A 15061-nucleotide genomic window follows, 5' to 3' on the forward strand; every position below is an offset into this window, starting at 1 on the left:
ATAAATGTTTATTTTTTTTTACAATTTTCAGATTTTTAATGACCAAAGTCATAATTAATTTTTAAGCCACCAAGCTGAAATGCAATACCGAAGTCCGGGCTTCGTCGAAGATTACTTGACCAAAATTTCAACCAATTTTTGTTGAAAAATGAGGGCGTGACAGTGCCGCCTCAACTTTCACGAAAAACCGGATATGACGTCATCAAAGACATTTATCAAAAAAATGAAAAAAACATTCGGGGATTTCATACCCAGGAACTCTCATGTCAAATTTCATAAAGATCGGTCCAGTAGTTTGGTCTGAATCGCTCTACACACACACACGCACAGACAGACACACATACACCACGACCCTTGTCTCTATGTTAAAAAATTTAGTCAAAACTTGACTAAATGTACAAAGGAAAAGGGTTATGTTTTTTTTATACACACTCAAAAATAGGAAAACAATATAGTGTGGAAATTGCAGCATAGTTGTACATTTGTAATAACGCATTGCATATAAACAGCCAAAACAACTACTTGTAATAAGAAAAGGGGGAAAATGTGGGGAGGAATTGTCACAATCATTTGCATGTATATTATTATCAATACATACACATAAAGAACAAATCAAAATACAAACAAAGCACTAATATAGATCAGACATGAAAAGTGTTCTATCTACCCATCAAGCGGGAATGGAACTGGCGCCTAAACGTTTTCACAGAAGAGGCATTTCGGAGGGGTATGGGTATGGAATTCCATAGAGACGCTCCTGAGAAGGCTAAACTTGACTTAGGCCAAAACAAAAAAACCTAGGTGTGGTTAAGGTAACATAGCCAAAACATTTAGGGTAGGAAGGTAGGAAATATCTTTTTGTTTTTTTCTTAATAGCAGAGCAACCAAGCGTGTAGCACTCGCAACCGAAGAAGATGCCGCCATTTTTGTCATGGAAAGTGTCTGTTGGGCCTTTTTAGTAATTTCCCTTGCATCGTCTGTCGTCTGCATGACGACTCGAGCGCTTTAGCTTTTATTGCGTTTTCTGCACTCGTGTTCTTGTTTTCATTTTTTTTGACAAATGTAATAACAAGTTATAGGGTCGGCCCCTAAAAATAGGGTAGGTCGGGTTACCGTAACCACACCTATTATTTTTAGGCCTTATACAAGTCTAGACGAGGGATAGGGAGGATCAGATTCTGGGACAGAGAGAGACAGAGAGAGTCAGACAGAGAGACAGACGGAGAGACAGAGAGAGAAAGGCAGACAGACTCGGACAGAGATACAGAAAAAAAGATTAGGTTAGGTTCACTTACTTTCTCAGATAGATTCCCACCAGAAAACAAGAGTTGTCTTTCCAGTCAGATAAGTTTACATAGGCATCAACCTGTCTGTACTGTAACATTGTTCTAGAGGTAGATTGTCCTTGTCAACATCATCAAATCCAAAACGTGTTGCAGACTGTGTCGACGGGTACTTCGGGTCTGCCCCTACCTGCAGCATGTGTTCAGGGACATGTGACAACAACACACCGTGTAACAAGACCACCGGTCACTGTGACGAGTGTCCACCTGGGAAAAAGGGCGACTCGTGTAATGAAGGTAAATTCGAATTGTAGTTAGAGAAAGTTATTATTTGATTAAATGGTCCTTTAAATGGTCATCTGTATATGTGCATGTACATGTGTAGTGGGGAACTGATAATGTAAGGAAATTCGTTTCAAAAATGTGGCTTCTGGTACATGTAGTAGATGTGAGCATGCACTTCTCAATACCACCGAATACGCAGCTTTCAGGTTCGAGATATTTGCCGCAATGAACACAGTACGCACGGCACTTTGCTATGAGTCGTCATGTTCCTTCGAAAGCCCTTTGTAGCTGTCTTCTTCTCTTCAGTCAGCATTATATTTAACCTTATGATCGTTATTGTTGTCCATAGTAATAATACGATGATTTTCAGAGTGTTCAGGTGGTCAGTACGGTCCGTCCCGCTGCTCTCTGCCGTGTGGTCAGTGTGAAGACGGACAACAGTGTCACCCCGTCACTGGACACTGTGTTCGCTGTCAGCCTGGAGTCTACCCTCCGCTGTGTGATGAAAGTAAGTTTGTATTCTTAGATAACAATTAGCAAGCCCACAATATCCCTTTAATGTCGTTATACCGCCCTGAAGAACACAATTACGACGTCGTCACGCAATGTTGGCGTAACACGTTTTAGACAGATATTCAGGGTAAGGCAAAATCTGATTTGTTTTATCATGAGATATTGGTTATATTTTAACCTGGTATGGATAGAAAGATAAAATAATGTTTAATCATGAATTTTCGATCGTATTTAAATATTTCTCATGGAGAATGATTAACTGAGTGTAAAGCTCAAAAACATCAGAATTCGCCATGAATTGAGTTACGCCAAAATTCCGTGACGCGACGACGTCGATTATACCGTGTCTCGCAGCTCACATTGTAAACTATCTGTGTGCACCCCATATTTCAGACAATTTGTTAGAAACTTAACTCACTTACTTCTGGCAATGTTAAAGTAATTTATGACATTTTGAACGAAACATGTATGGCTTGATTCTTCATAATCGATGCCGCTCTATTTGATAAGCTCCATTGCACTTTGTTATATCTCTCCCCTCTCTTTGACATTCGATCATCGATCGTATCGTTGAAATAAGGAGCTTGGACATGATTGTCACTTCCCAAGAAAACCTTGTACGACCCTCCTAAAGGAGGTCATAGTTTGTCCTTGGTGAACTGTTTAAAATGTGTATACATGCAGCTTGTGATGACAACACATACGGACAGAACTGCAGTGAGAGTTGTGGTCAGTGTAAAGGGGGACAACCGTGCAACACAGCGACAGGCAGCTGTACCACAGGCTGTGAGCCAGGATACACCGGAGAGCTGTGTAATGACAGTAAGTAGTGTGTACAAACCATCTACTTTTCTGAAGAGCTCAACAATTGGAAACAAATACACTGCTAACGTTCAACGAAAAAAACAAATGTATCTAATTACAGTGAACTCAAGAGGGGTCCTGATTTGGCCTATTATGGTCCGCTGGACCTGAAACGCAATAGCTAACTAACTAACTAACTAACTAAGTGAACTCAAGTGTTTCAAAGACGAAAGCACACTGTTTTATCTTCGTAATCGCAGATTCAATCGTACTCTTGCGCATCTGTATGGTTAAAACAGTAACCAACGATATAATACGAGGGGGACTCATTATATTTTGCAACCTGGGCAAACTAATAAAGTCACTACTTTGCCCTTTTCATTACATTTTGGGAAAATTTGTGACAACAACAATTACTTACAACCGTTTTCATTCCATGCAATAAAATGTTCAGTAAGGGTGATGGGTCTCAAGCCAGCAGTGTTGACTTTCTCGAAGAGATTTTCGAGCTATTATGTATTATGGCTGCTTCCAGAGAAACTCTTTTCAAGAGTGCTTTTTTAAGTTTAAAGTACTGTTTTGGAAATCAATCTCCACCAAAAGCCACTGTTTTCAGGTGATTCAGACAGTTGATTACTGGCGCGTGGACGTTAAAATAACGATGACCGTTGTGGTCGAATGGAAACAATCGTTACTCTAGAAAACGTCTCTAGGGTAGAGTTACTGATTGAGAATGATCCAAAAGTGATATACGCTGAAATACATGATAAAATGAAGATTTAATCGGGAAGTCTCACTCGTAGTTGGTATGGCTGCTGTGGCGTAAGGAAACGTTGTGACCGTTGGGTGCCCCATAACCTTAGCGAAGAGCAAAGCCAAAGGCGAGGTAGGTCGGACTGGTGCACCCATATGCTATCAACATTTGACGGAAGAAGGTTTCCTCGCGTTTGGGACATCGTAACAGAAGGCCAAACATGGGAAAACCAATAGGACCCAAAAATGAAGCAACGGTCTTCCGAGATGAGAACCCACCTGTAAAATTCAAAAGAAACAGAAGTGCTTCCTAACAAATGATAGTGTATTTCTTTGCAAAATCCGGCCACGTTGCCACCATATCACTTGAGGAGAGACAACCGATAACTGCTGACTGGTCTGGTATGTTGTACACGACCTCCCCGACTGGGTGTCCGTGGTCTACTGCTCCATCACGAACAACCCAGCACGCACACATCAGCTGTAACTCTTGACTTTCTAGCCGCCAATGATGTTCAGCTTGTCACCTACCTACCATATTCACACGCCTTAGACCCTCTGATTGGTTTATGTTCCCTTCCGTCAAGAGGCAGTTGAAGGGAAAGCAGTTCCAGAACACCGAAGATGCCCGAGCATTCCCGAGGGCGTAAATTTTGACATACCCCAATTAACGTGCTGGGGTGTCAGGGACAGCTGGTTTAAGAGGATGGTACAATGTGAACAAGCTGAGGAGGGATTCTTCCAAAAACTGGAGTAGACAGATTGGCTGTAAGTGTTGTAGAAAACCCAGGTTGCAAAACATAATGAGTGGCCCTTGTATGTGTCAGGTCAATACTGCATGGACTTTAAGCCAATCAATACATAATTAACTTAGTATATCCCATGACCTAGCTCTTTCGTCTTTGTCTGTGTTATTCTAGTGGGAAACTCGATAACCCGCGATATTGCCCAGTAGTCTTAAACTTCGGCCATGACCTTGGCAAATAACCTACACAGCTACAGAAACAAGAACAAGGAAATCTTTAATGAAATGATGACGTTTCGAATGGGAGCCAGTCAATTCTGTCCTCTTGATTCCGACCATGAACCCTCTGTTCATAATCTGGCCCAATCGAAGGTCGTATCGATTCATACATTCAACCTACAAACTGCGACCTCATCTGTGTTCAGATTGTCAAGCACTGCATGGAATATTTTATTCCAAAGCGTTATGGCTCGTTTCGACATGCAAAAACGGATGACATTATAACCTCATACAGTTCAATTCTTCAGCAAGCTGTAAACGCATCAATGCATCCTGTTTGGTTGGGTGTTTTTTTTACAGAAATTTCTTCTACACGTTAGAGTCGCTGACTTGTCTCACGAAACCGTGGAGCGTAGAAGCAAACTATATAGGCCCTACCTACACGACTGAGGCAAACAAACGATTGTTTCACAGCTGCAACGCCAACAGAAAAACAAAAGTGTTAAATACTCACGCTGTGACCATGCAGTCTTACCACATAGACAATCGCCATTTGCACGATGGAGTGGACTGAAAAAAAACCACATGACGTAAAAGGCTCTTTCGTTTTGCCTGTATTTTCATCATGACGTATTTGTATGACAGCATGCGCGTCACGTGTTTGTCGTTTCCGCGGTGTCTGTCTTTCAAACTCTGTTCAGAACTCTGTCTTATCAAGTTAGACTCATAGACCTAATCCCGCTAATGCGGAGCAGGCCAAGTTGTCGGACAGTCTTGAATACGCTCCCCAGTCTCGACAAGGTACCACGCGATACCATGTATGTACGGAGGTGTAACTTATATTTGTTTTTCTGCTAAAATGTTTATAACGTACATAAATTGCTGTTTCAGAATGCCAACCTGGGTTTTACGGAGAAGGTTGCAGCAAAGCGTGTGGATATTGTCAGGTCAACACCACGTGTCATCATCAGGATGGACACTGTCTGGCGGGGTGCGTGTCAGGGTTTGCAGAACCACTCTGCTTGCAAGTGCAAGGTAACACACCGGTGACACTGTGACGGTTCCCCTACGCTTTGTGTTCGGTGCCCTGACCCTTTGTGTTCGGTTCCCACTCGGTTCCCACACGCCAAAATTCGCGGACAAAACATCCATTTATGGTAGTATTACGCAATGTTGCTCTCTGAGAATGGTCTTGTTAGATCTGTGAGTGTTTACACTACATGCCTAGGTGCTGTTGGATTGAAGGTTTTTGATATTTTAGCCGTTATTAGGTAGAATGCCTTCCACTTTACTGCAAAACTGCATAATTCGTAGCATCGGCAAGAAATATCCTACCAAAAAATCCCTGCTTGGAACTGTCGTTGGTCCAGCAAAAAGTTCAACATGTCTGTAGCAGACAGCTCAAGTTTCAAGATTGTAGGGCCATCCAAACAGCCGTAATAATAAAAACAACAAAAGTAGTCAGTGAAATTGGCTGTGTTCGGTCCCCCCACACTTTTGTGACGTAGGCGTGACGGTTCCCATAATTCATTGTGTCGGTCCCCACTTTCTGTGTCGGACCCCACTTTCGACCTAATTTCTCTGTGACGGACCCCACAACCAGCCTATTTTGTGTCGGTCCCCACACCTTCTTGGATTTATGACTTGCCGGTTACTTGTATCATTGTATTCATTGAATCTAATTGTCTCGGAGTTATTTTTCAGCAAAAACCGGCAAGGCAGCACCTTTTGTGATACCAAGTAAGTCAGATGACATCAGTATGTGTGTGTGTGTGTGTGTGTGTGAGAGAGAGAGAGAGAGAGAGAGAGAGAGAGAGAGAGAGAGAGAGAGAGAGAGAGAGAGAGAGAGAGAGAGAGAGAGAGACTAACTTTATTAGTTTATGCCACAAATAATATATAACATTATTTATCTCTGGGACGGTTCCCAGTATACCAGCAAATTATGTGTTGATCCACCCACACCTTCTTGAACTGGCCTTCCCAATATCTACTCTTAGTCTTACGGCCTTGGAGATATGCAATTTGGCACATTTTTAAAATAAAAGATCCACCTGTCGTATGTGAGATTCAGTTTTCAGAGCAAAATGCTGCCCAGGGACTTCTAGTGGTGATTGAAAAAAAAAAGAGTACTTGCCTATGTCAAGTATGTGTCTTTATCCACGCTTGTTGTAAGAGGCAACTTTTCCCAGCTCCTTGTGTTCATGACTGCTTTCTCTTAAAATTAATTACTTTATGACAGTCAGAATACAATGGAACAAGGCTACATAAACCCTGACAGCCTACGACAACGGCCCGACTAAGGCTCAACACCGCGCCAATAAATTCAGCATTGGGCCAATGTTGGGCCATGATTGCTCCATTTTCGTAGGCTATCAGGGTCAAAGATACATATTGGTAAACTAGTAAAATACATGTTCAGCATCATCAGCAATACCACAAAAGGATTAAAACAAGAAATTCCTCCGATAGGAACTACACCCCCGTCAAAGGGAAATAACCTTCTCAGTTGTTGGCAGTGAGAATGGTTATTTCCCTTTGACCAACGGAGGTGTCCGTCTATACCAGGCCTTGTATAATTTTAATCCACCAATAACTCCCTAACCGTGTGTTTGACTGGTCCCAACTTTTGTAAGGACCGTCTCAGGAATGTATAGAACCTGTTCACCAAGTTTGGTGACGATCGGTCCGTTCATTCTTGAGATCTACTTGCGAACACAAACACATCGAGTGAAACCTATACACACCCCTATACCGGGGGTGTAAAAATCCTATTAGCTGTATGTCAGCGGCACAATGCAACCAGAACCAGCGTTTATGTGGAGTGATCGGGTGCTGGTCACTACCGCGAGCGTCACTACCGCGAGTACCACTACCGCGTCTCACACTAAAGTTGTGTTTCCGTACCCGCGACAGCGTTTTTCCAGCGGTGCGACGAAAATCAAGCACATAGAAAATGACCAGGAGTGTTTCCACACGCGCGACGCGTTAGCGGCGCGACAAGCGGCAAGCGACGCGATTTTTTTGAAAGGGTCCTGGAGCGATTTTTTCGTGTTGTCGCGCGGCAACGCGGGAGTTTACAGATTTTACCGCATGTTTAAAACGCAAGTACGGAAACACGTCACGCGTTTGCGCGCGTTTTCTTTTGTCGCTGCCGCTGTCGCGGGTACGGAAACAGAACTTACCGCGAGTACGACACTACCGCGAGTACGACACTACCGCGAGTATAACACTACCGCGTGTCACACTACCGCGAGTATAACATTACCGCGTGTCATTTTATGACTTCCATGGCTGAAGGCAAAGGTTGAAATGTTTCCTTGAAATATAAAACAAAAAGGCCTGGTCTGTTCTCTGAACACTAATTCAATGTTTGTCATGCTAACCAAGAACTCAAAACGATCAGAACACACTATCAGAATACATATAGAATGGGTTGCTTCCAATCAAAGCCGTTAGAACACAAACTCACAAGAAGTAAGTTTGCATGCGTTCTCTCTACGGTTATGGTACTCGCGGTTGTGGTACGCGCGGTAGTGTGACACGCGGCAGTGTTATACTCGCGGTAGTGTCGTACTCGCGGTAGTGTGACACGCGGTAGTGTTACACGCGGTAGTGTCGTACTCGCCGTAGTGTGACACGCGGTAGTGACGCTCGCGGTAGTGTCGCATAACCGGAGTGATCTGGAAAGGTGTCAATCTCTCTCTCTCTCTCTCTCTCTCTCTCTCTCTCTCTCTCTCTCTCTCTCTCTCTCACTCTCTCTCTCTCTCTCTCTCTCTCTCTCTCACATACACACACACACACACACACACACACACACACACACACACACACACACACATACTGATGTCATCTGACTTACTTGGTATCACAAAAGGTGCTGCCTTGCCGGTTTTTGCTGAAAAATAACTCCGAGACAATTAGATTCAATGAATACAATGATACAAGTAACCGGCAAGTCATAAATCCAAGAAGGTGTGGGGACCGACACAAAATAGGCTGGTTGTGGGGTCCGTCACAGAGAAATTAGGTCGAAAGTGGGGTCCGACACAAAAAGTGGGGACCGACACAATGAATTATGGGAACCGTCACGCCTACGTCACAAAAGTGTGGGGGGACCGAACACAGCCAATTTCACTGACTACTTTTGTTGTTTTTATTATTACGGCTGTTTGGATGGCCCTACAATCTTGAAACTTGGGCTGTCTGCTACAGACATGTTGAACTTTTTGCTGGACCAACGACAGTTCCAAGCAGGCATTTTTTGGTAGGATATTTCTTGCCGATGCTACGAATTATGCAGTTTTGCAGTAAAGTGGAAGGCATTCTACCTAATAACGGCTAAAATATCAAAAACCTTCAATCCAACAGCACCTAGGCATGTAGTGTAAACACTCACAGATCTAACAAGACCATTCTCAGAGAGCAACATTGCGTAATACTACCATAAATGGATGTTTTGTCCGCGAATTTTGGCGTATGGGAACCGAGTGGGAACCGAACACAAAGGGTCAGGGCACCGAACACAAAGCGTAGGGGAACCGTCACAGTGTCACCGGTGTGGGTAAGCTGGTTTAGAAATACACTGTAAAGAATATCGTGATCTTTTCGTGTATCTTACTAACAAAACAACATTAAACACATTTTTGCAAGAATTCAAAATAAAACGGCAATAATAATGTGTTTGCAAGCAACTTGTATCATAGCATAATTATGCGTCCTTTGGAACAGTGAAACAGGAGAGCTGGGTTGTGCCTGTGGTGGGTTCCCTCGCTGCGGCATTGCTGATAACCATTGGGGTCGTTGCGATTATGTGGTGAGAACGCACACACACACACACACACACACACACACACACACACACACACACACACACTCACATACACACACACACACACGCGCGCGCGTGCACGGACGCACACACGGACGGACACACACACACACACACACATATATATATATATATATACACACTGTCACACACACACACACACACACACACACACACAAACACGATGCAATGTAAGGATTTCTCTCTCTCTCTCTTTCTCTCTCTCTCTCTCTCTCTCTCTCTCTCTCTCTCTCTTTCTCTCTCTCTCTCTCTCTCTCTCTCTCTCTCTCTCTCCCTCTCTCTGTCTCTGACAGATTAATTTTTGCACGGGAAAAAATCAATTTGTTTATAATTATTTCAGATTGATGATCAATTCAAAGCTACCTATTGTTGCTTTTTAACTTATCGCACAATATAATTATTTTATTCTGGTTTCAGTTGGTGTCGTCGATCAAGGGAAGACATTGCAGAGAATGACCAACGCGTGGCCCCTCCAGTGGGTGAGTTATTGTTGTTACTGTCTTTTGGAGACCAGCTTTTTTCGCAATTATTGTTCCAATTAAATAAAGTGTCAGTATGCCTTGTGTTGACATGTCCTTTAACAAAGTAAATGCTTGATTGCTTCTGTATACCCCCTAGTGTCTCTATACTTGAAATCTGAAATCAAAACCCTGGTTGCGGATGTGTATCTAGGAATACTCATTTCAATTACACTGTTTGTTTATGTATGCAAATGCATGTTTGTTACATTGAAAGCCTTTTCTGAACTTATTTAGAAAATGTCTGTTCGAGAAAGAGTTTATAAAACGCATAGGATAAATGGAGTTACACATTCAACGTGTTTTACTAACCAGCATGCAAATAGGGTAACACGTTTTTTGAAAGGCTCGAACTGATGAGTCGTAATCATCGAACATTGTAAGCAGAAATTACATACTAAGAATGGTAACACATGAATAAGTTACTTGTTGACCAGTACAGGTTTAGGACGTGTCCAGTGACCACGTAAGCTATCCCATATTTTCAGAACCTGAAAGCACTCAGGGCAGAGACCGCCCTTCTTCAGCTTCCCCCATCTCAGACGCGGATACAACAGTCTACGAGATAATCGACAAGGATGACGCAGAAAAGATGCACGTGCAAGAAAACACCTATGAAAGCCCCCACCCATATTCCAACGACGACGCTGACAGAGCTCTCTACATGCAGCTGTCGCCTCCTGCTTCTGATGACGCCTCAAAGGTCAACATTGAACTTTCTTAAAACGAGCAATCCACAAATAGTGACTTCCACTGAAAATGGACAGCTGGATTGATAAGTAAGGCCTATGTACAAAGTATAAGGATTTTCAAATCATGCAACCATTTTCTTAAGTGTTTGATGGTCAGAGCACTTTTGTGAACAGAAACAAGCAAATTAATATTGCATGATTTTAGAGTCTGACATTTTCAAGTCATTAGAGGTAGTTATAAAGGTTGTGTGTTTTGGATGATAGTGAATTGTTGCCTTTATCTCATAGAGAATGTTGGTCCTTCATCATGAAAATCTGTCCCCACAAGATTTTGAGTTATTTTTGAATGATGCAAAAAGCCATAGTTTAAAATGTGCCGACAATATACGATGTGTGGTGGCGTGTTGGCATACAAGCTTTTTTGTTCGTCTGAGTGGACTATGTCTTCTATTGTTTCATCGTTATCGACCAAGGCTTAAGGCCGATCGCTTGTTTGTATACATGTCAGATAGAGTGATATTATGTTTTGCAATAATAGGGATTGCTGTGCATTTTAGAGCAATATTTTCTTACCCGGCAATAAGTCATTAAAGCTGGCATACATGTGTGGGATTGATTTGATTGCATGGTTTACCCAGTTTGACGATCACGTTGTTATGCATTTGTATCACATGTAGAACAGTTGACAGAAATTGAAGTAAGTTTATTTAGGCTGTATGAAGAAAGGTTTGGATACATAATCTACTGGTTTACCTTCACCGAATCACGCTTTGGACAACACAGTCCGAATGATGTGGGTCGTGTACGACTCATACTTTCTAAAGAAGGATTCAACGTACAAAGTATGGGTCGTACACGATCCACGCCATCAGAATAGGGATAAACACTTTATACCGCCTCTTTGCAGAGTATGGGTCGTAAACGACTCACGCCATCCGAATAGGGAAACGCCTTATTTAATTCCATATGGGTCGTGAACGACTCACGCCATCCGAATAGAGAAACGCCTTATTTAATTCCATATGGGTCGTGAACGACTCACGCCATCCGAATAGAGAAACGCCTTATTTAATTCCATATGGGTCGTGAACGACTCACGCCATCCGAATAGAGAAACGCCTTATTTAATTCCATATGGGTCGTAAACGACTCACGCCATCCGAATAGGGAAACGCCTTATTTAATTCCATATGGGTCGTGAACGACTCACGCCATCCGAATAGGGAAACGCCTTATTTAATTCCATATGGGTCGTGAACGACTCACGCCATCCGAATAGGGAAACGCCTTATTTAATTCCATATGGGTCGTGAACGACTCACGCCATCCGAATAGGGAAACGCCTTATTTAATTCCATATGGGTCGTGAACGACTCACGCCATCCGAATAGGGAAACGCCTTATTTAATTCCATATGGGTCGTAAACGACTCACGCCATCCGAATAGGGAAACGCCTTATTTAATTCCATATGGGTCGTCCATGACCCACAACATCCGGACTGTGTAGTTCAAATGACGTCATTGTTTAATTGTTTGTTTACAAAGATGATCCTTTAAAACATGTTCAATAGGAAGGTTCTATGGTGTTTGAAGTGTCAATCAAAAACTCCCAATAGTTTTAGAGATACAGATACGTTTGTGAAGCTCTGGGTCATCCACGACCCAGGAAGCACGTGTACGGTGAAGGTTTAAGGGAACGAAAGAAGGGTATTATATCTTTTTTTCAATGATAGTCAAAGTGTTCTTGATAGTGATGCTTTTTGTTTTCAAATTGTAGAATGTTTCAAGGGAGTGTTGGATTGTCTTTGCCCCGACATTGTTGGTAAAGTCCCAAGGAGTTGAAGTTGTTTTCATTGAAAAAAAAGGTTTAAATTGGTCCATTTCTTGGGTTGTTTGAATAAGGAGCAGTACAAATACTTAAAGTAGGATTATCGATCTCGTTTTATGTATTTATCTATTAAATTCATAATTGTTTGTTTCCTTTTGTTTTAGAAGTGCATGTTTGTTGAAGCATGCAATGTTGATTAGTGTAGTAATTGAAAGTGCAACTGTGTGTTTTCACTGTGCCTTACTGCATGATGGGTGCCAGGATTTACATTACCCCTTGAACCTCCAAACCCCAGTGAAGACAAGTTCCAGTCAAACACAGACCAGAAGAAACTCTATGCTGTGTTACAGATAGTAGTGACTGTAACAAAACATAGGGCATCAGGAAATTGTTAAAAATAAAGAAATGCACACAACTGATATACACGCCTATAAAATGCATCCTTCATTTTGGATTATTTTTCAAAAATGGGAAATTGGGAGTTTCACAGAAGCAGTGACCTTAACATTTGATGAATATTTATTTATCTGAGAAAAGCCGAGTTCTATGTTCAACTGCTGCATGGCCGCGGTGGGTCCTTGGTCCTCATGAAGTGAGTCAAACACCTTGACATGTTGTCCAGCCACTTTAGAAAATGGGACCTTGTCTTCTGAAACTACACAGACCTCATGTTTTTTCCCAGGGTGGCAACAACTATCAAAACCGTCAGGGAAACAAACTTACGAGACAACTTACACAAGCATTAGCAATCATGGATTTAACAAGGGAGGCCTGTAGAGCAAACAAGGATACAGAGCGGATAGTTATCTTGTTATTGTCATGTCTTGTACAGAATTGTTCATAATTATATTTTGTTTTTAATCGTGTGTGTTTGTATGTGACCAAGTTTAGTTTGAAGGCACGTGGAAGTATTTATAGAGTTGACATGCAACTTAGTAGTTAACCGCACTATGTGTGTGTGTGTGTGTTTGTGTGTGTGTGTGTGTGTGTGTGTGTGTGTGTGTGTGTGTGTGTGAAACATTGTTCTGTAACATACATGTCTTGATGTTTGAAGCAAGAGGTGCATGGCCTAACCCACAATAGCTTGGGTTACTCTGACAAATAATACATTCGCAATAATGTTTTGACAACCTGTATATAATACATCCAGACTGAAACATACATTGTACCTTTGTTTTAACATTCTTCATTGCCTTTAACTAAATACATGGCTAATGGTAACGTGTGCTAAATGTGTGTCTGTGACAAAATGTGTCTGGGCGTGTGCGCGTGCGTGCGTATGTTGGACAATTATGTTACATACAATCAACTATGATTTAACGCACATCACGTGGGGTCACTTTTAATTTAGAAAGAAATGCATCTTTATTTACCAATTATTGGGATGCGACCACGACGAAAAATGACTAAACGATTTGCAGCAGTTGTAATCTTATGTGTGATTAAACTCTCTTCGTCTCTCTCTCTGTATTTCCATATCTGCATGGTGAGTGTGTGGGGTGGGGGTTGTGTGTGTGTGTGTGTGTGTGTGTGTGTGTGTGTGTGTGTGTGTGTGTGTGTGTGTGTAAGTATGTGTGTGTGTGTGTGTATGTGTGTGTGTGTGTGTGAGTAGATAAGAGGATATAACGAGACAGTGAAGAAGAGAGAGGTGTCCTTTGATGATTCTTCTTAAGATCAATCATGAAGAGGAAAAAGCATGACAAATATTTCAAAGAAGCGTATTGTCAGTAGAGATCGCCTTTGAAGTGTGCAGGAAAATGAGAGACAGGAAAACATCGATCCATACTTTCAAAGCAACGATGTCTCTATTGTCTATCTCAAATGCAGTCCGCCCTTAAATGCCCTTTGGTAGCCTCTACACCAATTTCCTCACGTCACAAATGCCTCAGTAGGGGGTACAACTAATCGAGAAGTGTATTACCATTTGTGTGCACCATGTCATCGTTTGACCAATGTGATACTACCCGTCAGAAGCGAGGCAGATGCGTTTGGGTGCAGACCGTTGTGATTATTATATGATGTTTATTGAATAAAACCAACAATGATATGATTAACAAGTCGCGTGAAGCGATATAAAAAAAACACATTTAGTCAAGATCAACACCGCAAACCAATCATCGCCAAGACTGCATTCAGATAGTCTCGGCTGACCATACAGAAGACCGAGACGAGTAACGCTTGCCGCCGCGAAGGACGCGTCCGTAGTACTTACTGAACCTATTTTCTTTCATTCTGAGGACATTTTTAGAGTAAACATGACATTTCTATCTATGTTTGAAATCAGGAGAAGATGAGCAATACAATGCAATTTTAATTATGTTTTTATTATCGATGTTATTGACAACTTTAATGAGCAAACTCATTAATTAATTTGTAAGCCTCCAGGCTGAAATGCAATACTAAAGTCGAGGCTTCGTCGAAGATTACTTGACCAAAAACAATTTGATTGAAAAAATGAGAGCGTGACAGTGCTGCCTCAACTTTCACAAAAAGCCGGATATGACGTCATCAAAGATAGTTATCAAACATATGAAAACCGCTTCTGGGGATATTATACTCAGGAACTCTCAT

The 15061-nt window shown here is 41.9% G+C and overlaps 1 protein-coding gene across 1 annotated transcript in view; it reads left to right on the forward strand.

The window, feature by feature from the left end:
- Positions 1-13957, forward strand: part of LOC138963882 (scavenger receptor class F member 1-like) — a 38663-nt gene extending 24706 nt beyond the window's left edge. Inside the window, exons 6-12 of the mRNA XM_070335732.1 lie at positions 1440-1580; positions 1939-2076; positions 2766-2903; positions 5494-5637; positions 9331-9415; positions 9869-9930; positions 10458-13957. Coding sequence (XP_070191833.1) covers positions 1440-1580; positions 1939-2076; positions 2766-2903; positions 5494-5637; positions 9331-9415; positions 9869-9930; positions 10458-10693 — 944 coding nt within the window. The 3' untranslated portion in view covers positions 10694-13957. The remainder of the gene's footprint in view (positions 1-1439; positions 1581-1938; positions 2077-2765; positions 2904-5493; positions 5638-9330; positions 9416-9868; positions 9931-10457) is intronic.
- The last annotated feature ends 1104 nt before the right edge of the window (positions 13958-15061 follow it).

This window comes from Littorina saxatilis, linkage group LG4, assembly GCF_037325665.1.
Source record: "Littorina saxatilis isolate snail1 linkage group LG4, US_GU_Lsax_2.0, whole genome shotgun sequence".
Classification (NCBI taxonomy): domain Eukaryota; kingdom Metazoa; phylum Mollusca; class Gastropoda; order Littorinimorpha; family Littorinidae; genus Littorina; species Littorina saxatilis.